Genomic DNA, 27584 nt, shown 5'->3' on the forward strand with positions numbered 1-27584 from the left:
ATCGGAGCCAAGAAGGGACAATAGTTAAACATCCTGTTTGCAGGAGGAAACAGGCTGGAAGCGGCAGCCCCTCTGGGAGCTTGAACGGCTCGTTTCCTTCCTTGTAAACACAGCCGGGGCCCCCTCTGGGTGCTGGGGGTCCCGCCCGCCTCCCGCCCTCAGTTGTTCCCACAGCTCCAGTTGGTGGCCCTTCTGCCAGTCCCCGATGGCTTTCAGAAGGATGTGACGGGGAGGTGAGCTTGAAAGCCACCGTCGTGACCCTCAGACATCAGGTCCCCCTGCCAGGGGGCCGGGAGGACGCGTCTCGACCCGCGCTGCGTCTCCGTAGCTGCAAATAATTTACCTTCGCCTTTTTTTTTTTTTTCAGTAGTTCCTAACACGTGACAATTACAGTACCACTTGGGATGGACAGAAACAAGACAACTAGAGACAATCGAAACATCCACAAAGTCAGAAGTGGTTTCAAATACGGCGCATCGGGGTGCCTGGGTGGCTCCGTTGGTTAAGCGTCCGACTTCGGCTCCGGTCATGATCTCGCGGTCCATGAGTTCGAGCCCCGCGTCGGGCTCTGTGCTGACGGCTCGGAGCCTGGAGCCCGTTTCGGATTCTGTGTCTCCCTCTCTCTCTTTCCCTCCCCTGCTCATGCTCTCTCTCAAAAATAAACATTAAAAAAAAAAATTTAAGTACGGCGCATCTATCCAAGGGAAGGCCCCATGGGTGTTAATGGCCTGGTTCTTTCCCTCCTCACACAGAAGCCTGACAGTCCTGAGGGAGAGAACTGCAGGGTACTAGGCTCCCGTCTGTGAAACAGGCAGGGAAGTCTTTACCGGAACCACGTTTGGACCCTCACTTGAAGAAACCATTTGTAAGATGCCATTTCTGAGACAGGGGGAAATTTGAGTATTAGATGACAGTCAAAGAACTGTTGAAATGCGTTTTTTAAAAAAATGCTTCTGGGGGCGGCTGGGGGGCTCAGGTGGTTAAGCGACCAACTCTCGATTTTGGCTCAGGTCACGGTCTCATGGTCGTGAGATTGAGCCCCATGTTAGGCTCCGTGCTGAGCAAGGAGCCTGATTAAGACTCTCTCTCCGTCTTCCTCTTTCACAGTCTCATTCTCTAAAATAAAATAAAAATAAAAAAAAAATGTTTCTGTTAAATGCGACAAGGTATTATGGTTATGTAAGAAAATGTACATATTTTTATTTCTTTTTTTTTTTAAGTTTATTTTGAGAGCGAGAGAACATGAGCAGGGAAAGGGCAGAGAGGAGAGAGAGAATTTCAAGCAGGCTTTGCACCATCAGCTCAGAGCCCAACGCAGGGCTCCAACTCATAAACCGTGAGATCGTGACCTTGAACCAGAGTCAAGAGTCGGACGCTTAACCGACTGAGCCACCAGGTGCCCCGTAAACGTACATATTTTTACAAGATGCCCATCCAAGAATGTAGGGGTGAGCTGACATGTTTTGGGATTTGTTTTAATTCGGAAAAGAGGAAAAAGCCAAAAGGGGTGGATGAGGCAATCGCTGAGGATGGGCTTTACTGTTCTCTTGTGCCTGTTTGAAATTCCTTATGCCACGATCTTGAATATACGGGAAAAATGTGTCTGCGTGGGAACCTGCCATGAAACAGGTGGTCAGTTCCTTATGCCACCTCCACCAACACTACAAGTGCCACTTTCCTCCTCCGTGAGGTTGCCCCCTCAGCTTCCATGGACAGTCGGGAGGATGACATCATCCGGTTCCTAAATCCAAGCTGGTTAGCACTAGAATCGCCCAGAAGGATCGGGAGGGAGCCTTCAGCATCAAGGGGGTAAGAGCGTGAGGTCTCCTCTTTGGGCACCGCCCAAGCAGCTCACCCGGGCCGCGGCCGCCCTCAGAAGTCACCTATCTGGTTGGCAGGTTCCCTGTGCGGCTCAGAGACCAGCGCCTCCGCTGACGGGACCGCCCCAGGGTTCAGTTCCCACTGGGGCGGAACCCGCAGAACACCTGCGAGTTTCCGTTACTCGCAGTAAATTCCACGGTAATTTACTAAATTAATAAATCGCAGGAAATCCATGCTTATTAGTAAGATGTTACTTGTGACACCGCTCTCAACAGGCTGTCCCCATATAGTTTTCCAAACTGAAGTTCGGGCCCCTGGGCCTCCAGCAACGGCTTAACCACCTCCCTCGCTGCACCCCCGCCCGGCTCGTAAGGAACACAGAAAACTATTTCAGGCACACAGCACACTTATTTGAATAAGGAAGAGATCTTCTTTTTTTTTTTTTTTTTTTTTTCCTTTTTCTTTTTTTGAGCTATGCCAAGGGCGCAGTGGTTAAGAACAGGGCTTGGGATCAAACAGCCCCAGGCCCGGCCCTGCCTCTCTGGATCTGATTAACCGAGTGACCCTGGACAAGTTATATACCCTAAGCGTGACACTGTCTAAAAGCGGGTCTAAGATGAGTACAACCAGCGGAAACTCATAATGCAACACAGAGTAAGCAACGCAACGTGCCTGGCACGTAGCAAGTCCTTAGTAGCTCTTAGTTAGTTCTGTTATGTCCCCTGTCACTCCTACTCTGTGGCAAGGTCCTTGAGGAGCTAGGTCTTGTTCATTTTATTTCCTAATCTTGGCACACTGCTTGGCACGGGACAGTTCTCAACAGAACTCTGTTGAAGGAATAGCCACTATCATCCAACCAGTGAACATTTGCTCAGCCCCCAGGTGCCAGGTGCTATCCTGTGCACTGAAGACGGAGCAGTGAACAAAACAGCAACGTCCTGGTGCTTTTGCTACCAGGGGAAAACAGCACACGTACAGCTGGACAGAGGGAGAAGAACGAGGTGGGAGTAAGGGGGAGGGCCAGCGGCAGGGGCCAGCGGCAGGGGGTGGGTGAGGTTGCTCTGTATGTGGCACAAAGTCTCCGGGAGGTGACATCTGAGCAGACGCTTCAAGGAAGTGAGGGAGCAAACCACACCAACAGGTGCAGGATGTGCTCCAGGCAGAGAGGGGGCGGCAGGTGCAAAGGGCCCGCGGCCGGCACATGTCTGGTGTTTCTGAAGGAGGACGAGGCCAGTGTGGCTGGAGTGGGAGGAGCGAAAAGGCTTTTCTCTTTTTCTCTCCTTGGTTAAAAATGAACACACGACACAGTTCAGTAATTGAAAAAGATGTATTAAAATATTCACAAAGGTACAATCGAGAAAGGAAAAAAAAAAAACCAAAAAATTAATAATGAACTTGATGGTTTTTCCCCTAGCCGGATACATTTCCATCGAAACACTACAGGTGGTTTGGAATTCGCATCTCTAATCCCTTCTAGGTGGCCCCCTACAAAAATCACGTGTAACTTTAAAAGGTCTCATTCTGCCAATAATTGGACACGGAAAAGGCAACTGGGCCAGTGTCCTGTGTGGCCAGGCCCAGGCACGCTGGCAGGCAAGAGGAAGGGCCCAAAAATCCACAGGAGGTTAGGCAAAAGCCCTGCCCCCGAGGCGCTCTACCCCAGTTGCTAGCAGCTTCCTCCAGACAAGCCTGCCCCGCGGACCCAGCGGGGTGGGGGCGCTGCAGCGTGGTGGGGGGACTCTCGGCCACCGTGCACGTGCCGACATGACAGCCCGAGGTGTCTGGCCGGGTGGGGAGGGCGCCTGGCCTGGCGGGAGGCAACCTCAGGGGTGGGGGAGGCGGGGCGCGCGGGGCTGGTTCCGGGTGGCAGCTTCACGAGCACGGGGTCCCGGCAAGGAAAGGAAGGAATCGGGACTCCAGCTGTCAGGAGGTGTCAGGAATGTATGCTTTATTCACAGGACCTGTGCAGAAAAAGGAGAGTGGCCCTTTCTCTGTAAGAAGCGACTGTAAGGAACCATTACACGTCGAAAGGCACACACTCGGTCTCTCAACAATTCGTGTTCTTTCTGCCTTAAAAACAGTCTCGGTCACAGCTTCTCACAGTGGCAAAGGTTTGCCAAGAATATTGTTAACTTGGCATCAGTTTGAAGAAGGGTGACAATGCCCGCACCCCCCACCCTCCCCAACACACACACACACACACACACACACACACACACACACACACGTCTTTTAAAGGCTCCTGTAGTTCTCACAATGGACGCAAGGAAGTTTTAGGACGCCAGGCAAAAGTGGACCGCTTTGCAGAAATGTCTCAGGGTGAGCCCTCTGCGTCCCTGGCTGGCTGGGGGCCTGTTAAATTCTGTTAAAATAATCTAGAAAAAGGGGGAATGACAATGTAAATGTGCTCGAGGACCTTCACCATGCTTTTCACTCCCAGCAAAAGATAAAAACTCAGAGGCCCGACAGGGGGTGGGGGTAGTCAGTGGAAGAAAGTGAGTTACTGGAAAGAATACCCAAAGTGTCTAGATTTTTCCTCATCTCATTGCTTACCAATTCCATGTGAATGGGAAAGAGTGGGAAGAAAAGGAAAAGCCAAAAAAGAAAAAGAAAACCAGAAACAAACCACCAAAAAAAGCCCCAAAACGGGAATGAGAAGAGATTCCCGAAAGAATGGTGCTAACAGCCCTGCTTGCTGATTTAAAAAAACCTAGACTGTCCTGAGCCTCCGAGGTCTCTGAGGCACCGAGAAGCTATTGCAGAGCCACAACGGACGCTGCCTCTTGCTGGAATGATGATGGAAGCTTTTACAAGGCCGATTCTCCAGCGAGAGCTCTGGGGTACCACGGGCTGGCTTTCCAATTAGCCCATTTGTGCCCACTTAAAAGGAAATGAAGCTCGTCTCCTTCCGCTGTCTGGGGACCCTCATTTCAGGCAGCAAGGACTCTGGCAAAGAACGTTAAGTGGTACCTTTTAGCCTCCAGACGCTACCGCACTCCTCAAGCAGGGCCTGGCTTTTCTACTTCAGTTGCGTGTATGGCATTGATCTGAAAGTACCTGGAAAGAAGTGACCTTGGCATTCACCCTTTGCTAGTCTTGCTATGATGGGTCCACACACTGATTAAGACAAAGGGCGGGACGTTAAAGTAAGCCTCACACACGAAGCAAAAAACAAAAACAAAAACAAAGAAACCCACGCCTGGATTTTAGAGAGACAAACACCAACAAAAACCCTCAAACGGTGTCCAAGTGGCAGAGCTCGTGGATGTTTTCTAAAAACGACAGCCGAACAGGTGGTGCAGACACTGGGTAGAGGCCACCCTGGACGTGCTCCCGTCACCGGTATCCCCACTCTCCAACCCCAATAAAAGCTAAGACCGGTTAAGCCCTTAGACCAAAGGGCCACGTCTACTCGAATACAAAGATCGGCTACCACCTCCGGTAAGGCAAACCACACCTAAAGCACAGCGACAGGAATGTTTCTGACTTTGCTCAACTGTAAATGACCCTGAAGGAAAGCACAAAACAGCAAGACAATTTATATACACATAGAGTCATAGCATCTTTTCATCATGCAACACTGGCTCCCCACATCGGATTAAATAGAATAGTCACGCATATCGTCTATACACGTCTTTTCCTCTCTCCATGAATACACGTGTGCTCGTCCTTGCCCAGGTCTCCAAGGCCACACGTGGTCACGGGCTACACTTGCTGCGTAAGAGTCCAGTTTGGATCTGCTTCTTGCTTCGGACACGTTCTGGGTCTTCTCTCAATTTTTCCGGATGTCCGCATACACCACAGACTCTGACTTGTTAATCTTGTCACTGTGATGTCCACCAGAGTGGTCTAACTGCGCATATATGACTGGGCCCTGGAGAAGAGAAGGACAGCTATTAGGGATCTGGGGAAACGGGCGGTCCCTTCGAGGGCAGGTGCAGAAGCAATCATTAGAGTGCTAACATTAGGGTTCCAGAGTAAAGGGTTCCTTCTTCGGAAGGTCTTCCAGAAGATCTCTTAGGAGCAGGATGTCTAGGACTGACTTGATCACCAAGGCTGGGCTGCTCTGGTAACAGTTAATGATGGTGCCCAGAGGTGTTACCTTACTCTGCGCGGCTGTGTATCTGTTTGGGAGTTTCTATACAATGCAATATTCCTCCTCAGGAATTGCCCTTATCTTAGTCCCTGTCACAGGGCTCCTCAACCCTTGGAACTGGGATCCGAGGACGAAGATGGGGACTTGTACCAACCTGAGACCCACGGACGTGGTGAGCCTCAGAATGATGCACGTAGGAAACCAGTGTGTTGGATGCCAGCAAAGTCACGAACGATTTGAACTGGTCGCTTTGTACAAATAGGTGCTTAAAGACACTTCAAATATTCTCCCATGTACATACCTACCGTATAATCCTTTTAGTCTGATCCTATCATAACCAATAAAAGTACTGCTTCTTTAATATTTAAGAGCAGGTAACTATTTTTCCTATTTCAAAATAAAAAACCAAGAAGCTACGATGCAAAGAAAACCCTGCATGGACGAGTGTAGAAGAGGTCCTCCCCTCGGCCTCAGCAGGGAGGAAGGGGCTGCAGGGTCCCAGCGGGGGCAGCCAGGGAAGGTGGGCTGCGGGCGGGGGTGGGGTGGGGGGGGCGGGGCACGGTGAGTTCTTGGACGCCTGGGGAGGAGGTCTGAGCAGAGGCTGGGGTTTCAAATATCAGACCGGTGCTGGCATTTCATGACCCTTATAGGAAGGTTCCAACCCAGAGATTCTAAAATTGTAAACAACAACAAAATGGCCCCGACTGTAAAAGAAAAGTCCAATCTAACCCAAAGTCAACTCTTCTCCCCATCCAGGAAAACTCTCCTTGAGAAGTCGAATACTGTGCTTAAGCTTCCAACTTTGGAATCATAAGCTCGGTAGCCAAAAGCCTGTGTTTCGACTAAACATCCTCATTCCCGCCTAGGAGGCCCACAGCCTGCATCCCCCCGGGTGTCACGGCGGATCCTGGGGGGTGTGGGCACTCGAACTCGAACTGTGTCTCTGGCCCGCAGCCTGCCCACTAACAGACGGCGATTGAGACCGCCGTAGACTGTCCAGCCGACGGCAGGTGCACGAGTGAGCCAGCGGAGATCAGCTGCTCTGCCCCCCGACCAGAAGACCCACCCAACCAACCTAGAGAATTGGGAGCCGAATAAATGGTGGCTGTTTAAGCCCTTATGTTTCGGGGTGGTTTGTTACACTGCATTAGGTAACTGACACACTAGGGGAGTGGAACAGAAAGAGAACAGAAAAAGCAAAGAAGAAAAAGAACACAGAATAATCTGAGAATCAGTCAGTAAATGTTAAAATACCAATTAAGGCCTCTCATGTGAGACAGTGCGGTCTTTCATGACAAGAGGACACAACAATTTGTTGAAAGCAACTGGGAAATCACTAAAGAATAAAAGAAACTCCCTCCTGTTGATGGGTTTGGTTTTTACAAATTGCTTACCACTATCCAATGCCCTCACTCTCCTTCCCTCTTAGAATAGGGTCCTGAGGTCAGGGATTTTGTTAGTTACGTGCCTAGAGCAGTACTGGGCAGACCCAGTAGGTGCTGGGTGAAGGGGTGGATGACATAATGGAACCAAAGGACTTCTGGGATGTAGGTCAAGATCAGGCATCTGCTGGCAGGTCTAGTTCAGTCTAAATTTTTTTTTTTAATGCTTATTTTTGAGAGAGAGAGAGAGCACAGCGGAGGAGGGACAGAGAGAGAGGGAGACACAGAATCTGAAGCAGGCTCCAGGGTCTGAGCTGTCAGCACAGAGCCCGAAGTGGGGCTCGAACCCACAGACTGAGCGATCATGACCTGAGCCGAAGTCGGATGCTCGACCGACTGAGCCACCCAGGCGCCCCAGGTCTAGTTCAATCTAGAACAGCTCTCTGAAGCTGGGTTCTCAGGATTAATTGGAAGCTGAAAGTATCCTTGGTCTCTGTGGAACACAGAGGATCCAGGGAGTCAACATCAACTTGGAAATGACTGCCACTGCTAAGACAGTCACTTTTGGGGACTCGAGAATTAAAACAACCCCCGGAACAGCATTATCAGTAATCTAGCTGTTTTTACCGTACATCTTGGCACTCACCCTTTCCACCCTCCACTTTTTTTTTTGGCGGGAGGGCAGGGGATGGTGAGGGAACTTTTCCACTAAGAAATAACAACAATCAAATGAAAAATGGCTCTGGATAGATCTTTTCCCAACTATTTACTACACAAATTATCCTTAACTCCTGAAAATATTTCAAGACACGAACCGCTTGACCCGGGTCTTTTCTTTTAGCGCCAATTTGAGAGAAAGTTACTCCTGGATTCCACGTGCATGGAATGTATTCCAATATGAAAACGTACTGGTGAGGGTGAGGGTGAGGGGAGAGGGCTGGGGGAGACCGAGGAGGCCTGTAGCTGCACTCAGGCACTAACCACGCCGAAGCCACTGTGTTGACTGTGTCCGGCCACCCACTTGCCATGGTCTCTGCGACCCTTTCTAACCTCAGTCACACCCGAGCCCCTGGCACAGGCACCACCAAGAGAGAACACCTGCTTCCACCACGTGCTCGGTGACTTTCACTCAACACCTTTGTCAGTGTCTCTGCCGCACACAGATGCGAAACGCAGCTGCGTATTACGACTCCGAGGTCGATGAGACTGACGATCAAAACAGAGTTGAAAAGAACCGGACAGACACGAGGCCATGAGCACCTGCCTGCCTTCCAGCCAGACAGATCTGGGCCTCACACCAGCTCTGCCGCTAATGAGTAACCTTTAGCAGGTGACTACACCTAACCAAGCCTCAGTCTCTCCGTGTGTAAAACAGGGACAAGACAACGTGCCTCGCCGGGCTGCTGTGGGGACAGGGTGAGGCAATGCCCGGGGGGCTTCCTCAAGCATCACCAGGTCTGTGCACCCAGCCGACCAGTACAGAACTAGTCCATTCAATCACCCCTCCCCCCAGGCCTGCCTGTTGCCTACGAAACATGACCCATTTCCAGAAAAGGATCTAGAAAGCCAACTCCTCAGAAAAGATACCCACAAAAATTATTTTAAACTAAGCTTTACAAAGAAAGAATGGTACCTCTCATCCCTGATGCCGCGATACCCCAAGGAGGGCCTACCGAACACCCTTGCTCATCCAACCTTCCACATCCGATTCGCTGGAAGGACCTTGCTTTAGGTTTGGGTGTTCACCCTCCCTTTGCTTGGGTAAATGACCCCACCCTGCCCCGCCCCCAGGCGTGAAGCCAGTCATAATTCCTGTCCCTTTGCAGATGCCTGGAAGAGGCAACAGCATGTGACCCGTCCCCAAAGGGGACTCAGAAGTTCGCTGGGGGGCTTCTGGTAAAGGTTTTCCTCCATAATAAAAACTGCAGGGAAGGAGATTCAGCTCTTCCCTGCCCCCTCCCCAGCTGTTGCCTCTTCTCATGTCCGGCCTGGAACCAGGGCAGCTGCAGGAAGGAGCCTGGGAATAAAGACAATATGCAGAGGATACGATGGAAAGAACTGGTGTGGACGACACCGTTGGACCACAGCCCGGAAGAACCCAGACAGACGTACAGTGCTTGGGACTCTTGTGAGTTAACAGACCTCTTCCTTTTTTTAAAAAGTTTTTTTTACTTTTGAGAGACAACAGCCTCCAGGCTCTGAGCGGTCAGCGCAAAGCTGGATATGGGGCTCGAACTCACGAACCGCGAGATCATGACCTGAGCTGAAGTCAGACGCTGAACCGACTGAGCCGCCCAGGCGCCCCATAAGCCTCTTACTTAATTTGAAAGCCACTTTTATTCAAGCTTTCTGTTACTAAGTCTTCCAATTATAACAAAAACGGTGACCAAGGACAGACAAATAATACAGCAAACTTAATGTCCTGCCCGGGTGTTACATCTTTTGTAAATTTCCTTGTTAGTGCATTCTGGATGCTACTCGTCTTCTGATAAGGTAACATGGAGGTATTTACTCATCCAAGTGGTCATTACTAATGCTATTAGTTAGCATGACGCCTGCAGGCAGGAAATGGAAGGTTTTGCTGATCAGGGAACATGTCACGGTAGAACCCTTGGAGGAAAGCACCGAGGGATCGTCCGCAAATATTCCCATCCACACCCCTACTTCACCAACCTGATTGCTAAGGTGGGCAGCAACTGCCTAAACCTGTTCTTATAAAGCACAGTGCACCAGGGGCCCTTATAATTAAATACAGAAAAATGAGGGGTGCCTGGGTGGCTCACTCAGTTAAGCGTCCAACTCTTGATCTCAGCTCAGGTCTTGATCGCAAGCTTGTGAGTTTGAGTCCCACACTGGGCTCCACAATGGGCATGAAGCCTACTTAAAAAAAGAAAAAAGGGGGCGCCTGGGTGGCGCAGTCGGTTAAGCGTCCGACTTCAGCCAGGTCACGATCTCGCGGTCCGTGAGTTCGAGCCCCGCGGCAGAGCCTGGATCCTGTTTCCGATTCTGTGGCTCCCTCTCTCTCTGCCCCTCCCCCGTTCATGCTCTGTCTCTCTCTGTCCCAAAAATAAATAAACGTTGAAAAAAGAAAATTAAAAAAAAAAAAAAAAAAAAAGAAGAAGAAAAATGAGATCAACTTGCCCTAACCCATTATTTCAGAGACGAGAACAGACGCTGAAGTTAAGTAATTCTCCCCAAGATAACACCATTGGCTAGACCCCAGAGTCAGTGCTAGTTTGTAACACATCACTAATTGTTTTTAAAAAATTTTTTAAATGTTTATTTATTTTTGAGAGAGAGAGACAGAGCATGAGTGGGCGAGGGGCAGAGAGAGAGGGAGACACAGAATCCAAAGCAGGCTCCCGGCTCTGAGCTGTCAGCACAGAGCTCAATGCTGAGGGGCTCGAACCCATGAACTGCGAGATCGTGACCTGAGCTGAAGTTGGACGCTTAACCGCCTGAGCCACCCGGGCACCTCACACATCATTAATTCTGAAAACACTACCCTGGAGTTTATCTAAATACAAAGATTTCCTCAAGGCTGTTGGTCAGGGTATTAAAAAACAATAATGACAACAATTATTCATTAGGCTATGTATAAAAAAATTCTCCACATAATGGAAAATCCTAAAAATGATCTCAACATCCCAGGAGACTCGAAGGTTCTCCAGGGCAGGGCCTGGGTGTTAATCACCCCTGCATCTCCCGTGTTCGGCCCACAATGCACGTACAGTAAGCGCTCACCTGTGTGTGGAAGTGATCAAAACAGAACATACAAAGGGATGATTAGATTCTTTAATTTTTTTTTAACGTTTTTATTTATTTTTGGGACAGAGAGAGACAGAGCATGAACGGGGGAGGGACAGAGAGAGAGGGAGACACAGAATCCAAAGCAGGCTCCCGGCTCTGAGCCATCAGCCCAGAGCCCAACGCGGGGCTTGAACTCACGGACTGCGAGATCGTGACCTGAGCTGAAGTCGGAGGCTTAACCGACGGCGCCCCTTGGGATGATTAGATTCTTAAAAGAATTATTGTTTGGTTGTGCCCAACTTATAAAACGGATTTAATCTCCTAAATTCCCTAATGAGGTCAAGTTTCCCAAACTGTGAAAACCATTGTGGCCTTAGTTTGAACAAACTGAAGACACAGCTACCATAAAGGATTCTGGAGAGAACCACCTCCGTTAAATACTCTGGGGCTCTGAAATGTATGCACCCCTGAGACATAAGCTGAAGGTAGCGTGTGGTGGTGAATAAAAACACACACCAGGGTCACCTGCTAACGCTCTACGGGGCTTGCAGAGTAAGTGAAGCGAATGTTTTAACCTTAGGGTGACATTCCCTGTTGTAAGTTGACACGCCCACTAAACGCAAATCTAAATGAAACAAATACTAGAGGATACATTTGCTAGGAAATCACACGGTCCACTTCCAAGCCTTGGGTTAACTGGCACAGGATTGGTAAATTCCAGAAACGTGCAAGGCAGAAACTAGTTTTAACAAGCTCCACTGGAAACTAAAAAGTTTGGTAGGCAAGATGAAAATAACCGAGGAAGACCCAGGGGACTCCAGGTCCATGCCACCTGAACAGAAACCCTGCTTTACAACAGGACTGGGAGAGCGGGGGCCTTCAGGGGTCTGCACTGAGCCCGAGGAAAGAAGCCAAGAATCGACTATGAGGAACACCCCAAAGCTAACCTGGCGTTATCTTGCAAATGCCGAAAAATGCCAATAGAGATCGACACGGTGCGTGAATTCTCACCAACCTCTAGAAAATGCCGTCGAGTCGGGCCTGGGCAGAACCCTGGGGGGCTTACTCACAGGAAGTGAGGCAGTCTCTGACTCCAGAAGAGGAGGCACGGCTGGGGGAGGTGTCTGCACTGAAAACGGGGTGGGCGAGTCTCCTTCCTGAACAGTGAGCCCTCATCTCTCCTTCCTCTGACTCCCAAGCCGGAGATCAGATTTCCTTCTGGAAAAATTGACTAACTCGAGAGAAAGGACCCTCTGCAACTGACGCTTAGAGGCCCCCAACTGGAAAACAGCCAGCACTTTATACAAACAGCGAAGCCCACCCGGGAAACTCTATCTCTGCACAAAGAGCTGATCAGATTTGAGTACCTTATTTTTCAAATGATTTGATTTATTTTTGAGGGGGGGAGGGGCAGGGCGAGGGGGGAACGGGGATCCGAAGTGGGGTCTGAGCTGTCAGCACAGAGCCCGATGTGGGGCTTGAACTCAAGAACTGTGAGATCATGACCTGAGCTAAAGTCAGACACTCAACCGACTGAGCCACCCAGGCGCCCCTAGATTTGAGTACCTTAATTAAATATGATGGATAGCCAAGGATCATTGGGCATTTGAGTAAAGCTTCTAATATGAAAGACAGAAATGATAAGAGAAAAAGGCAATTCAAAAGAAACAGCAAAATCAAGTGATGGGAGAAAACATTTACAAAATCACAGAAAACAGAAGAAAAAATGATATGCTCAGAGAAGTAAGACTATGCATTCATGAAAACAAGTAGAGGACGTTATAATTAGAGAATAAGAAATAGCTCTTGAGGGGTGCCTAGGTGGCTCAGTTGATTAAGCGTCCGATTTCGGCTCAGGTCACGATCTCGCGTTTGTGAGTTCGAGCCCCGCGTCGAGCTCTGTGCTGACAGCTCGGAGCCTGGAGCCTGTTTCAGATTCTGTGTCTCCCTCTCCATCTGCCCCTCCCCTGCTCATGCTCTGTCTCTCTCTGACTCAAAAGTAAATAAAAGATTAAAAAAAAGTAAAAAAAAAAAAAAGAAATAGCTCTGGAAAATAAAAAAGCTGAAATTTAATATTCAATAAAAGTTGAAGATAATATTGCAGAAATTTGCTAGAAAGCAGAACAAAAACTGCAAAACAAAACATAAGAAAACTAAAGGACTGATCTAGGAGTTGGTCCAATTCCTGGTAGGAATTTCCAGAAAGAGAGAACCGAAAATGGAAGGAAGAACATCTCTAAAGAATAATGGAAGAAAATATCCTAAAACTGAGGGACACAGTTTTCAGATGGAAAGAGCCCATGGAGCATCCAGCACAATGAATAAAAAAGACTCACAATTTTATAAAATTTCAGAACACAAGGGATAAAAAAGATTCTGACAGGTGGAATAAAACTGCTACCAAAGAAGCAGGAATCAGAACACAGCAACTTAGCACTGGAAGCTAGAAAAATCGACAATGTCTCAAAATACTGAAGGAAAACAATTTATAACCTGGAATCCTACCCAACTGCATTATCGAGCACGTCAGAGGGAGGAGAGTAAAAACAACTTTAGACATGCTAGAAACAAATGTGTTATCTTACAGTCTCGGAGGCCAGGAGGGCCAAACTCAAGTATTAGCAGGGCTGCGTTACTCTGGGGGCCGTGGGGGGAACCCACCTCCTTGTTCTTCCCGGCTTACGGAAGCTGCCTGCACTCCTTGGCTTGAGACTCCGTCCTCTATCTTCAAGGCCCAAGGTGTAGCATCTTCAAATCTCTCCCTGACTCTGACCCTCCTGCCTCTCTCTCTTACAAGGACCCCTGTGATGACACTGGGCCCGCATGGATTATCCAGGAGAATCTCCCCATTTCACAAATGAAATTCTCCCCATTTCAAGGACCCCATCCTTGATCAGAGCTGTGGGGTCCTTGTGAAAGGTGAGGCAATACCTTCCACAGGTCCTAGGAATTAGAATCTGGACATCTCTGGGGTCATTATTCTGCTTATCAAACAAAGCCTCAAAATTTTTATCTCCTGTGCATCTTTTCTCAAGAAGTTATGGATGATATGTTCCACTGTGACATGAGAATAAACTAAAAAGGTGAAGACCTGAGGTCTAAATAAGAAATGAGTAAATGAAATTCCTTGGGAGAGGAGGCCCAGGATGACTGCTCTGCAGCAGCCTAAGGCACAACAAAGCTAGAAGATTCTAACAGGTATGTCTCCAAAAAGAAAATGAAACCAACAGAATATGTGGCATGTTTGAAGGTGTTCCAATTAGAGAGTTCTGAGAAGGAATATAAAGATGTACTTAGAAAACTATGCAAACAAAAAATGAGGCAAATATTGGCTCCGTGAAAAACAAAAAAGTATAAAAGGAAGCATATATATGTGGTACAACAGTGAAACACAAACAGGTGCATGTGGCACTGAAATATACCTACATACAGTGAGATACACACTGGGGAGAGGCTGGTGTATATATATGTATGTGTACAGAGTGTGTGCTGGGAAGAAAGGCTGGGAGAAAAAGAAATGTATATTCTCATTTTTCATAGTATGGAGTCAGTAGATAGTATCTAAAATTGAAGTACTGAAGTAGCAATGTGATAAAGTTGTTCAGAAACATGAAGATAAATATCAGAAGAAATAGTGAAAAGAATAGAAAGCGTTTGCTATTATTCTTTGATTTTTTTTTCCTTACTCCCTTCTCTTTCCTTTCCTTTCCAGACTCCCAACAGATTGTTTGATATTGTTCATTTTCACTCGTCTGCCCGTCTCTTCATGCTTCATTTTGGATAATTTCTATTGCTGTGTCTTCAAGCTTACGGATCTTTTCTTCTATAGTGTCTAATCTGTGGTTTACACCATCCAATGTTTTGTTTTATTTTGTTTTGTTTCCACTTTGGTCTTTTTTATATTTCCTCATTATGTCAAGGTTTCCTTTACATCATTCAGGTTATTTAGAAGATTCATCATACTTGTTTAAAAGTCCTGGTTCTATGAATTCCATTGTCTGTCATTTCTGGGTTTGTTTCTGTCGACTGGCTTTTCTCTTATTTATGTTTTTATTTTCTTGCTTCTCTGTACGTGTGGTAATTTTTGACTGGTGCTGGACTTGGTAAACTTTGCATTGTTGGGTGCTGAGTTTTGTTGTATTCTTGTAAAGGGCGTTGGGTTTTGTTATGGCACGCAGCTAAAATACTTTCTTAGTTTGAATCTTTAAAGGCCTCCTTTTACGCTTTGTTATGGCAGATCCACAGCATCCTTATTCTGGTGCTACCTTAACCCCACTACTAACGCATGACCATTCTGAGGACCACGACCGATATTCTGTATATTATGAGGTCTTTGCACTCTGGCTTTTAGGGACACAAACAATTCCTAGCCCTGTAGGATATCATATAACCTACTGCTTTTCAAGTGGTTCTTTCTCTGGTTGTAGGGTCTTTTCTCCCATGCATGCAAAAAACTATACTCAGAAAAGGCTCAAGGGAGCCCCACCACTCCAGATGTCTGAAACTCTCTTCTTCTCTGTGTAGTTTCTTCTTTGCTGCAGCAAGCCTAGCTACGTTGGCTTCTCCAAACACTGACTTCTGCCTCCTCAATTCGGCGAGACAACTGAGCTCCATCTCTGTTTCTTCTCCTGGCACTGCAGTGTGGAAACTGCTTCAAGGCAGTAAACTCAGACGATCACAGGCTCCTCGTTTCCTTTCTCTTAGGGAAAACAGTACCATTCAACCTGTTTGCCAATGTCCCCGAACCATTTGTTTCCTAGTCTGCTTTCAGCGGGTGAGCAACTCCCAGAGCACTTCAAAGGCAGAAAAAAAGTTTCCAAGGCTTTTTAGATCTTAGGCCCAACTCTCAAGCCTTTATTCACAACCCTATTCTCATTCACAATCCAAATTAGTGTATCTGAGGTATACTGTGTTATCCAAGAGAGACAGACAGACTAGGAGTAAGTCATGAGCCCTGATGCTGTTATGACAGAGAATGTACGGTCTAGAAACTTGAGCTCTAGCCCTAATTCTGTTGTTAGCTGGGTATGAGCTTTTAGTAATTTAATACCACAATGCCTCAGTTTCCTCACTATGTATTAACACCTTTACTTCCTTTTGAATCCATCCGACCTCTAAAACACCTCAGGGAAAAGCTGTAACTAACCAAATTCCTTAGGATGCTTTCGACCCCAGAAGAACAAAATTGCTCTACAACAGAATTGTATATACTAAGCTGTGGAATTTTTGCCACGCCACAATTAGAGTTACAATAGCATAGCCAAAACACAGTATTAACCGTGATGCTAGATTCTGTGTTAAGTTCTAAATAAAAGTTCTTTCTCTTCTGTACTTTAAAAAAAAAAAGTATGTTTTTTTTTTTTATTTAGAGGGAGAGAGAGCGCACAGGAGCAGGGGAGAGGCAGAGAGGGAGACCGAGAATCCCAAGCAGGCTCTGTGTTATCAGCATAGAGCCTGACGCAGGGCTCGAGCTCACAAACTGTGAGGCCATGACCTGAGCCGAAATCAAGAGTCAGACGCTTCAACGACTGAGCCCCCAGGCGCCCCTTCTGTACTCTCTATAAGAAGCAGAAATTGATGCCTTTCCTTGTTCATCCAGCCTACCAGTTATCCAGATAAATGTTGGCTTTCAATTTCTTCTGAAGAATTCATACAAAATAATTTTTTAATTTTCAATACCAAGAATATCAACTCTTCCCTGCGAATTTCTGGTCCTAGAGAGGACCTCAAAACAGAATCTAGGTCTTTGGATTTATTTCCTTAAGCAATGAAGGAATTACACCTGCCAAAGCCGTTTCCTAATTTCATTCGGGCCAGAGGAGCCACGTTATTGGCGAACAATCTGTTAGTGGTGCTTGCGATCCTCCCCAGCCAGCATATTTCCCCTCGTCCTCTCTTGCTCTGTTTTCTGTCTTACTCCGCTTCTGTCTCACGGCTCAGTGTCCTCTCCTGCACCAGGCAAGTGGCAGAGAGCACAGGGCGGCGGGCAAAAGGGCAATCAGCCGTTACCTGGTGAGATCCAGAAGGCAGGCTCTTTACTAGACCCTCTGTGTCGCAGGGGGACTTCCGGGGAGCCTGCTTAACCGGTGAGACACTCTCTGATGTACTGCAGCTGATGAGTTGGCAATGTGGAGAACAGATGTAAAAAAAAAAAAAAAATTAATTAAAATAAAGGGGGAAAAATATAGAAATGCAAGTGATGACAAGATGAAGCCGCAGATAGAACAAAACACGACAGAACGATGAGTGTCAAAATGATCACAGATCTTGAGACTTTTTTAATCCCTGACACTATCTCTTGTAAGTCAGTGAACCTCCTCTGGGCTAAATACAGAAACCAGTACGGTGCCACCTCTTTGCCTCACTGTGCAATAATCCTGTCTCCTGAAGGGCCTCTGGCTATAGTGCCCATTTATCCTCTGGCTGCTCCGTGTGTTTCTCCTGCCAGTCACTCCTCTGGGATAAAGGTTTACGGGAGTAAGCTAAGCCTTCGTAACAGCAATGCAAGGCGAGCCCCTGCTGAATTTATTTCCCGAATTACAGCTCCACATCGAAGCTGTAGTCTTGGCTCATCTCATTCCTTTCATTCCCTAGCTCCCCATCTTCGGTGTCCCCCGCCAAAACTACAACCAAACCGAAGAAAACCCAGGAAGTCATGAGTGATTAGAAACTGTGGAATGCCACATCACACAGGCTGGACTTTTTCAAGGGCCCGGGGGCGGGGGGTCTTTAACAACAAGGATTATCTCGTAAATAAAGAAGGGAAGGCAAATGCCGGGAGGGAACTCTTTAGGGATTCTCTATTGGTACTTGTCAGAGCTTCAATCCTTTCGGATGTATTTTTAAAGAAAATCTTAGGAGTTTGGCAAGGTTCACGTTCAAGTGTTGTCACGAAGACCGAAGCCAGCTGTGTGTTTAAGCTGCGTCTTCTCTGAAACGGGAAGCTTTGCATCCCAAATGAAAATGGTCTGAGTATCTAACACAGAGAGGGTCTCAATCACAACACAATTCATGCATAAAAGAACACTAAAACACACACACACATACACATACACACACACACGCGCGCACACACACACACAAAGCCATTCTACATGAAGAACATATATATTCGGATAATCGTACAAGCCCTAGGAAACCTGACAACCCAGTTTCACTGGGCTGGTATGCTCGACAAGTTGCCAGTGCAAACGCAGGACGTATTTGCGGACAAACCATAATAACTGTCGGGTTAGCTCGGAGCAAGCTAGTTAGTCGTCAACAAGGGAGATGGGCTGAATACGTACACACGAATGTTAACAGCAACGGGCGATGTGATTAGTTACCATGTGTCTAGTGTAGGTGGAAGGAGACCCCAGCCCTGTTACAGTCCCAGTGTGTCGTCTATGTCAGCTTTTCTTAAGAAGTGGAAGATAAGCAGGATCTGATCCCGGCACACCAAGGTAGAAAAAGGGAGGGAGGGGGGAAAAAAAACCGAAGTAAGAAGAAAAGCAGCATTCACGACGCCATGCAGGATTCGAAGGCACGCTCTTCTGCCCCTTTATTAACCCCAAAGCGAAGAACTACAGAGGCTGGTATGTCCCCATCCTGGATTAGTCTCCCGTTGAAAACCAACACTCCGGTTATATTTCCTCGTAAAGCACTCACCATGCAAGGGGGGGAGATACAGTCGGGAGAACAGAAGCATTCCGAGCAAACAGTATCTGAATTTGAACACTCGAGCTTGTTTAAAACACGGCACTCCTAAAGCCCGGCGCAGAGGGGCCCGGGTTCCCGCCGTCCACGAGCAAGGGGGCCCGGGGCATGCAACCCTCTCAGATCACCGTGCCTTCGGGCTGGGTAAGCCGCGCCCGTGCACGTGGGACCCGGCTCGTGCTACAACTGGAACCCAGCCTCCGCTCAGTCTTACCCCACGAGTTCTACATAGCTTACATGGGTCAGCTGTCCAGCTGGAGTTGGGGAGAGAGAAGGTCCTCAGTTAGGCACACACCCTCTGCTCCAAGGGCACAGCCATAAACAAAAAGAAAATCTATTCCCCTCTATGTTTGGGTGCCCAACTTTTACTGTATCCCAGTTTGGATGGGTCCAGCCACGCACTCCAGAATGATCAAAGCAATACAGCTGCTTACAAAAGTACAGAAAGGAAAAGCCCTCATCATCACGTCCGTCAGCTGAAGCCATTTACCGGCTTCAGTGCACCAAACCGAAGAAAGGCACATTGATCCCTCTGAAGCAGGGATTAGTGTCACAGCCCACGTCTGACAGCAGGCCACCGATTTCTGCGTGCCCACGTCGGCACGCCTCTGATTCTGGTGCAAATGCAAACAGTAACTAATTCTTCACAATTCTTTTTCCATAAAAAATACCGGCAGTTTTTGATTCCTTCCCCCCCCCGCCCCCCCCGCCCTTCCCCCCCCAAAGCAGTGCTTCTTACCCAGTGTAGTCTCGTTTAGAGTTTCTCCTTCTATAGAGGACAGCCAGGATCATGCTGATGAGCAGAGTGAGCCCTAGGACCACGGCAGTAACTATACCCACCACCACCCAAACTGGAAACACGGGCAAGATCTCTAGAGAGAAAGAACAAAATCGTTTTAAGGTGCTTTGCTACCAAGAGAAGATGTGGGACTTTATGAAATTAGTAAGCGGGCGCTTTAGCGGTGACCACGTCCTCTTTTATCGTCCGCGTTATGAACTTCTGGTGTCTAACTGAGGATGTACACATCCTAAAGAATGAGCTTCAGGGCCAAGCGTTTCTGCACACACAATCCCTCCCTTTCAATGCTCTGAAGTCAAAGAAAATCCAGGGTGTGAATTCACCTCACTGTGCTCTCCAACAAAGCAGACTTTGTCTCAAAAGGAGACACCAGAACCTGCATTTCCTGCTTATTTTCAAAAAAAAAAAAAAAAAAAAAAAAAAAAAAAGGAAGGTTGGGGGGAGAAAGAACTGTACTGTTTTTGCAAACGTTAAAACTTTCTCCTGGAGAATGGAGAAGCAGTATTCATTTTCTCTCCCGGTGCCCACCCCACCCAAGCACAGCGGATTTGGTCTTAACTTCTGATAAACACTGAAAGCTGGACACTCCCGAAACCGGACCAGCAGGCTCCAGGTATCCGGACGAGGAGGCCGGTTGCTACAGCTGTGTGAGTGTGGCTCCCCGCACCCTGGCACGTGAGGAGGGACCACAGGTGCACAGAAACAGGGACACAGCTAGCACAAAAACGCCCCTTCCAAATGCACCCGGAGGTGGAACTCTTGTTCTCCAACTAAACCGGAGATAAAGGGGACTGTACCATCACCGCCGAAATACTCAAGAAGTACCTTTCTCTACAACATAGAGCCTAATGTGTCCTGGCTGAACAACAATGTCAGGAGGGTTCTTGACATCACAAATATAGGTGCCGTTGTGTATAAACTGCATATTTTCTATGTTGATTGACGCATCTTTCTTGTCGAGGTCTCCAGCCCAGCTGATCCTGTCCTTAAACGGTGGGTAATTCCCAGGATACACCTGCCCTTGCGAGTAGTGGAAAAACTGCAATTAGAAAAAAAAAGAACACATGAGACTTTCTAAAGGCAGACGCTCTAAACTCTGTAATAGGCATGCTGTGTGTGGAAGGTTCTTTTTTTAAAAAAGACTTCATACAGAAAGAAATACAACTTCGTATCGCAAATAAGCTATGGAATCTAAGCCAGACCGTTTAGAAATCACAGGGTTCAATCCTATTTCAGTGGAAGAAATAAACTCATGTGTCATCTTAAATCTTCGCAATATACCCCTGATGTAGTGATTACTGCCCACTTTTTCATATAGAAGGAAAAGGAGACTCAAAGAAGCCATTTGCCCAAGGTTACAGTGATAACAGGTGATGAATCCAAAGTCAAAGTCAGGACCATCTGACCCTTCACAGCCAGTGATTGTCATCGTGACAGAGCCTGTGAATCCAAAAGTTTCAGTCTGGATTCATGAAGTTTACTATTTAGTTATACAAAGACATGAAGAAAACAAAGCCTAAATATGACAGATCAGTTAGTCTGATGGGTTTCTCCCTCTTATGTATCAGTTTCCTCTGGAAATGGCATGGGTGTGTGAGTGGAAGCCCAGACACCCCCAATGTTCTCGCTTCTCTTTGAAGAGTCAGACTCTAGCACACTCTTTCCTCACACCTGCTTTTAGTCAAGGAACTCCTTTCTCAAAGAAAACGTTGACAAGGGCTGGTCAAGCCCAGCACCTTGGAAACTAGATTAAGGCCTGGCAAGTGGGGATCTATCCTGATACCTGGCTTCAATCCAAGCATCTCGGCAGGAGGCCTGATGCCTTTCTTCTTATTCACAGGTCGGGTGATAGTGGGGCCAGGCAAACAAATCAGTAGGAGTCAACCACGAGCTCCATAACTCAAACGGAACGTTTTCAGAACCCTCTGAACACAGCAAATCCTCCCTATGATTGCATCCATTCCTAAGATTTAAGGACCATTGATATTTTGGTAACTCCCCAGCCCCTCTCTCCATCCGTGATGTTCCCCTGAGCCCTAGAATCTCCTCACCCAAATGCCTACTTACTTTACAACCCAGCTGCCTACCTCCAAATTTATCACCTTGCTCTGTAACCTCCACCTTCCACCTGTGTGTCCCATCTCAACGGGTGGATTATTCCAGTCTCCCAAACTATATCCTGGAGTAATCCTTGATTCCTCTACCTTCCTTCCCATCCAGTTAATCTCCACCCAGTGAATCCTGTCAATTCTACCTCATACCTTTCTCTCTTCTCTCTACTGAAGTCCCACTGATAATACCTCATTTCATGCTCTCATCATCTGGGACTGTGGCCTCTTTACTGGCCTTGATCTCCTCTAACCCACCCTCCACAATGCCTAAATGATCACTAGAAAATATTAATAGTAATAATTACATTATTATCATTTATCAAGCATATAGCCCTATGCTTAATATAATCTAAATGCTCGTTAAGAACTATGAAGGCTCTCAGGAACTAAGATCTGGGTGGCTCAGTTGGCTGAGCATCTGACTTTGGCTCGGGTCATGATCTCATGGTTCAACGGTTTGAGCCCCGAGCCGGGCTCTGTGCGGACAGCTCAGAACTTAGAGCCTGCTTTGGATTCTGTGTCTCCCTCGCTTTCTGCCCTTCTCCTCTTGCACTCTGTCTCTCTGAAAAATAAATAAATGTTAAAAAAAAACAAACAACTATGAAGGCTCTCAGATTTTACCCTCCTTGGAAGTCTGTTAGAGTTTTTACTAGCTTGAAGATGATCTCATAAGAGAATGGAAGCAGGGCTGAAGTGTGAAGCTGGAAGTGACTTATAAGACATTCTAGACAACGCGCTGAGCGTTGTTAGCAGTGGGAAACTGGGCTTTCCAACGAGAGGAGGGACAAGGTACAAGAACTGTTGTAGGGCTATGAACCTCATGGAATGTAGGGTTGGATTGAAAGATGAACAGAAGTGGAGGAACAACCACTAGTCCTAGCACTAGTCCAACTGCACTAGTCCTAGCACTAGTCCAACTGCACTAGTCCAACTGCACTAGTCCTAGCACGGTTTTTATCATGTGATGGAGAACAGAGAAGCAGGAAAGCTGATGAGCGCTAAATATCAGAAATCAAAACAGAAGACCCAGCAAACATTCGTATTTCCTGGGATGGAAAAGAAGTGGGAGCAGATAGGGAAGGGCAGGACCAAAATAAACCCCCGTAAGACTCAAGATTTTAAAATTTGGGTCATTAGACAAACACAGCTACCTGAAAAGAACTAGCAAAGAAGGTAAACAGAGGGGAGAAAAGATGAGTTCCAGCTTAGACATGGGGACTCTGATTCCACAGCCCAGAAAAGGCATCTGTGGTATGCTGGGTTTCAATTTTCCTGAAAATCTGTGAAATTCAAAAGCATCCTGCTCATCTTCTTATACACGTTCTAACACCTGTGAGTTAAAAGATCTTCCATCAATAGCTAAGCATTCTGGAACTACCTGTAACCAGGCTGGTGTGGGAGTACCAATGGATTAGCTAAATACACTCATCAAAAATACAGTATGTTCTTTATAGTAAGTCTTGAGGTATGTTCACCTGCCTTGACCCCCTCGGCAAGAATGTTTGTAGCATAAATGGAGACACTACTTGAAAGAAAGTTATTACCATTGGACATCTTCCAGGGGATGTTTAATTTGCTGTAGACTAAACAATGCCCCCCATGTCTACTCTGACCAAAGACTTCAGCTGGGAAACCCTCGCAGGTTTAAACAATTCTTCAGACTTTCTTGAGTAAACCTATGTGTGCTTGCTTTTGCCTCTACAGGAAGCATGTTGTGCTCTGAGGCCACATTTGTGTGAAGCAGCAGTAAGTTTTCCCAGGTGTGTGTGTGTGTGTGTGTGTGTGTGTGTGACGCCTGCTCTCACTCATTCCTGTGCTACCACACACAGAATCACACCCAGCCGGACCCGGTGAGCACTCCTGGACTTGACCTCAGCCTTCCTTCCTTCTTGGTACAACACCCAGGGCTTCCTCCTTTTTTATATAAATCCTGGGGGACACAGGTCCACCCAAGAATTTGGAAATCGGGTACATATTCCAACCCAGTGCAACCGAGATTTTCTTTTGGAGACTTATTTCAACAGAAGATACATAGCTTTGATAATGTCACATATGAAACTGAAGCCACTGAGGCTAAACATAAAAACGGTTTTATTTCAGGGGCTATAGTTATCTCAATGCACACCCCCAAGTTTTCCCAGAGAAGACCCTCAGGAACTCAGGACCTAGAGACAATGGACAGATAGTCCCTCTGTTCTTTAAGGAAAGGCATCAAGGGTAAATTCTTAACACAAGGCTTTCTGCAAAAAAAAAAAAAAAAAAAAAAAAGACACTTCAAAATGTCATAGCAGCAGCTATGAGGCAGATAATTCCCACTAGAGTTTCTAAGCTGTGCCTTCTCAACAGGGGTGACATCTCCCCTGGGGGGGGGGGGGCAAATACTGGCTCTAAGGGCAAGGGAGAAAGAGAAAAATATTTCACTCTTTTTACACATAAAGCACAGATGTGCACTATATCTGTAGTATTAAAATTGCATGGGGCACCTGGGTGGCTCAGTCAGTTGAGGGTCCAACTCTTGATTTTGGCTCAGGTCATGATCTCATGGTCATGGAATCAAGCCCTGAGTCGGGCTCCGTGCTGAGCATGGAGCCCCCCCTCCCCCTCCCCCGCCCCCGTCTATCCCTCTCTCTCTGTGCCTCTGCCTGTGCCCTGCTCTCTCTCTAGAAAAAAAAAAGCCAAAAAAACCTATAAATGAATGAATGAATGAATGAATGAATGAATGAATGAAGTTTCGTAGATGGGGGGCAGAAATTGGGAAAAGTGTGTTTTAAAAAGACTCCTTAGGAAGGTGATCATGAATAAAAAGACTGAGAAACAGTGCTTCAGGCAATCCCTAAAGCCTAGAGTTGGTTATCAACAAATGTTTCCATCTGAGAGAGAAAGAACATGTAAGGGAAAAAAACCGAGTGACCAGAGCGCAAGAAAACGGGGTGTGAATGATTCCAGCCCGGACAGTGTGACGACTCTCGGAGCAGGTCCCCAGGCCCTCCCCAGCTTGTAAGCGGGGAGAAATCTCCTTCCTCGTGAAGGTGAGGGGGTGATGTGAGGGGCGTAATTACATCCGGGTGAGGACCAACAAGGTGACTCGTCCTCATGCAAGAGAAGAACTGATCTGGAAGAGAAATGACAGACTCCGTCCCAGCTGCGCATGGACAATCGGGACCGTGAAACACCGCGAAAGCACATGCTGATACTTAAAGGACGGTCAACACGCAGACGGAACGGAAACACGGTGAGTTATGCCCGCCAGCCACCTCAGGAACTAGACCTAGCAGGAGCAGACTTGAACAATGTCCCCCTGGGCCCTCACAGCAGCCCTAGAAGGTGTGAGCATCCCCCCTCTTTGGGACAAGAATCAGGATGGTCGGTGTTGAAGAGCCCCACGGCTCAGCCAGCACTTGGCTAGTTACTAACTGGACCTCGCTTTCGTTCTGCCACTCACTTTAGTCTGAAGTCACCCACAAACCATTCCTTTTTTTTTTTTTTTTTTTTTTAAGAGAGAGACAGAGGGAGGGAGGGAGGGAGAGAGAGCACATGCGCACCATGCGGGGCTCGATCTCACAACCGAGACATCATGACCGCAGATGAAATTAAGAGTGGGACGCTTAACCGACTGAGCCACCCAGGTGCCCCACCAATGTGCCATCCTTACTCCTGCTGAGGACTGAGGGCAGCCTGGGTTGCACACGGTTCTGAAGACCCCACATCCCCACCGCACAGTGAGCTCCAGGGACGACTGCTGAGTCAGGCGGCTCTACGATAAATGCAAACAACCTCATAATTAAGTCAGAAAGGGGTGTGTGTGTGTGTGTGTGTGTGTGTAACAGGAAGCCCTCAAAGAAATTCAATAAAAAATGGGGCAAATGAAAGCTGAAATGCGGAGGATAAACCACCATCAGAGTCAGCAAGGCCGGCCAGCGGGGGCTCCGTGCAAGAGAAATTCCATAAGGGGATCTGATGGAGAAGAACTGGGGGGGCAGCAAGGAGGAGAGTGCTGTGCAAAGTCAAGGGAAGAGCTGCATTTAAGAGATGCTGAACTTATTTTTTCCCGGAGAGTTTAGAGCAAGAGAAGGGCCTTGAAATCTCCGAGTCAACGCAGTCACTTCTTTGGGAAGGGAACCATCGGGAGAATGGGTATTTACGACATCACAGCCGTAAAGAACCCGGGAGGCAGGCCCAGCAGGCGCAATCAAGCATTCCTACCGACACAGTGGTGTCGGTCCCCTCTGGCTGGAAGCTCCAGGAGACTGAGGTCAACGTGCCGGTGGTATTAGTAGACTTGAACTTGCAAGTCAGCTTCCCTTGTGTCCCATTCGCCACGAAGATTTCTTTTGGGGTATATACCTCCAAGGCCGATGTGCCCGTGGTCACTGGAGAGAGAGGAACAAGGAAAGCTTGAGTAGCATTTAGTATAAATATCATGCTGCATATGACAAAGATATGAGAAAGTTACTTGATACACACAGTTACAGAGATTATCTATCAATCAGTCATCTCTCTCTCTCTCTGCTGCCATTGTGTAATATACATTTCTGGCAGAATGTTTCACAGCCAGGTACTTCCCAGAAGCGGGATAAACTGCTGACGGTCTGGGATTTTGTTTTTGGTTTTTAGTAAGAAGATACTTTCATGAGTTCAGCTATTACCTCATGTTTATGTTTTCTTTTTCATTAACAGACTTTATTTATTAGAGCAGTTTTAGGGTTACAGAAACACTGAGCATGAGGGGCGCCTGGGTGGCTCAGTCGGTTAAGCGGCTGACTTCGGCTCAGGTCATGATCTCGCGGTCCGTGAGTTTGAGCCCCGCGTCGGGCTCTGTGCTGACCGCTCAGAGCCTGGAGCCTGTTTCAGATTCTGTGTCTCCCTCTCTCTGACCCTCCCCCGTTCATGCTCTGTCTCTCTCTGTCTCAAAAATAAATAAACGTTAAAAAAAGTTAAAAAAAAACCCAAAAAACAAAAAACACTGAGCATGAAGCAGAGAGTTCCAGTATATTCCCCCACCCCTACCCCCAGTTTCCCCTACTCATAACATCTTTTGTGAGTGTGGTATGTGTTACAATTGATGAGCCAATACTATTATACTATTAACTAAAGCCCATCATTTATGGTAGGGTTCACTGTGTGTTACACATTCCATGGGTTTTGACAAATGTACAATGACATGTATCCACTATTATAATAAAACACAGAATCCTTTTACTGTCCTAAACATCCCATGTTCCACCCATTCATTCCTCCCCCCTCCCCCTAAACCCCTGGCAAACACTGATTTTTTTCCTGTATCTGTACGTTTGCCTATAGAGCCGGAATCCTACAGCCTTTTCAGATTAGCTTTTATCACTTAGCGCTATTTACTTAAGTTTCCTCCTTGTCGTTTTATAGCATGACAGTTCATTTCTTTTGATTGCTGAGTAATATTCACGGTATGGATATTATCCATTCACCTCCTGAAGGACATCTTGGTTGCTTCCCTGGTGGTCTGTTTTTAATGATGTAGAGGCCATATATATATATATATATATATATATATACACACACATATATATATGTGTGTGTGTGTGTGTGTATATACACATATATATGTGTATATATATGTGTATATATATGTGTGCATACATATATATATATATACACATTTTTTTTTTGCTTAAGTAGTTCTCACATTCACCTGTTAAATTTCAACTGCTATCACACTGAACTTCTCTCATCTGCCATTTAATTTTAACACAATTAAAACTATTCTAGGTAAGGTATCACTTCATTCAGAGCCGTGTTTATTATTTCACTGATCCTTTTCCTGTAAGGGATTTAAGGCAAAAAACATGCACAACATGCTGTTTTCGTTAATGAAATCCCATCTACCGTTACATCTCAGTGTAACCTGTGCTAGATAACTGTGAGTTCAAGACCCAGCTGACCACACCGGGCCA

The 27584-nt window shown here is 47.0% G+C and overlaps 1 protein-coding gene across 4 annotated transcripts; it reads right to left on the bottom strand.

Moving 5' to 3' along the window:
* Positions 1–3129: 3129 nt before the first annotated feature.
* On the bottom strand, positions 3130–26242 carry MPZL1 (myelin protein zero like 1). Of its 4 annotated transcripts, XR_005783608.1 has the most exons (6): positions 25858–26194; positions 20369–20582; positions 19484–19616; positions 18982–18998; positions 18375–18472; positions 17058–17161 (listed from the first exon to the last, which is right to left on the bottom strand). XR_005783608.1 is itself a non-coding variant. In XM_040451765.1 (5 exons), the coding sequence occupies exons 1-5, from the start codon at positions 26074–26076 to the stop codon at positions 5594–5596; spliced, it is 771 nt and encodes a 256-aa protein (XP_040307699.1). In that variant the 5' UTR covers positions 26077–26143; the 3' UTR covers positions 3130–5593. The 4 variants fall into 4 exon arrangements, 3 of the variants coding, with proteins under 3 accessions (XP_040307699.1, XP_040307701.1, XP_040307700.1); XM_040451765.1 differs by lacking the exons at positions 18375–18472; positions 18982–18998 and adding an exon at positions 3130–5695 and having other exon boundaries at positions 17059–17161; positions 25858–26143; XM_040451767.1 differs by lacking the exons at positions 17058–17161; positions 18375–18472; positions 18982–18998 and adding an exon at positions 3130–5695 and having other exon boundaries at positions 25858–26167.
* Positions 26243–27584: the final 1342 nt, after the last annotated feature.

This window comes from Herpailurus yagouaroundi, unplaced genomic scaffold (genome assembly GCF_014898765.1).
Source record: "Herpailurus yagouaroundi ecotype Mexico unplaced genomic scaffold, PumYag 205, whole genome shotgun sequence".
Classification (NCBI taxonomy): Eukaryota; Metazoa; Chordata; class Mammalia; order Carnivora; family Felidae; genus Herpailurus; species Herpailurus yagouaroundi.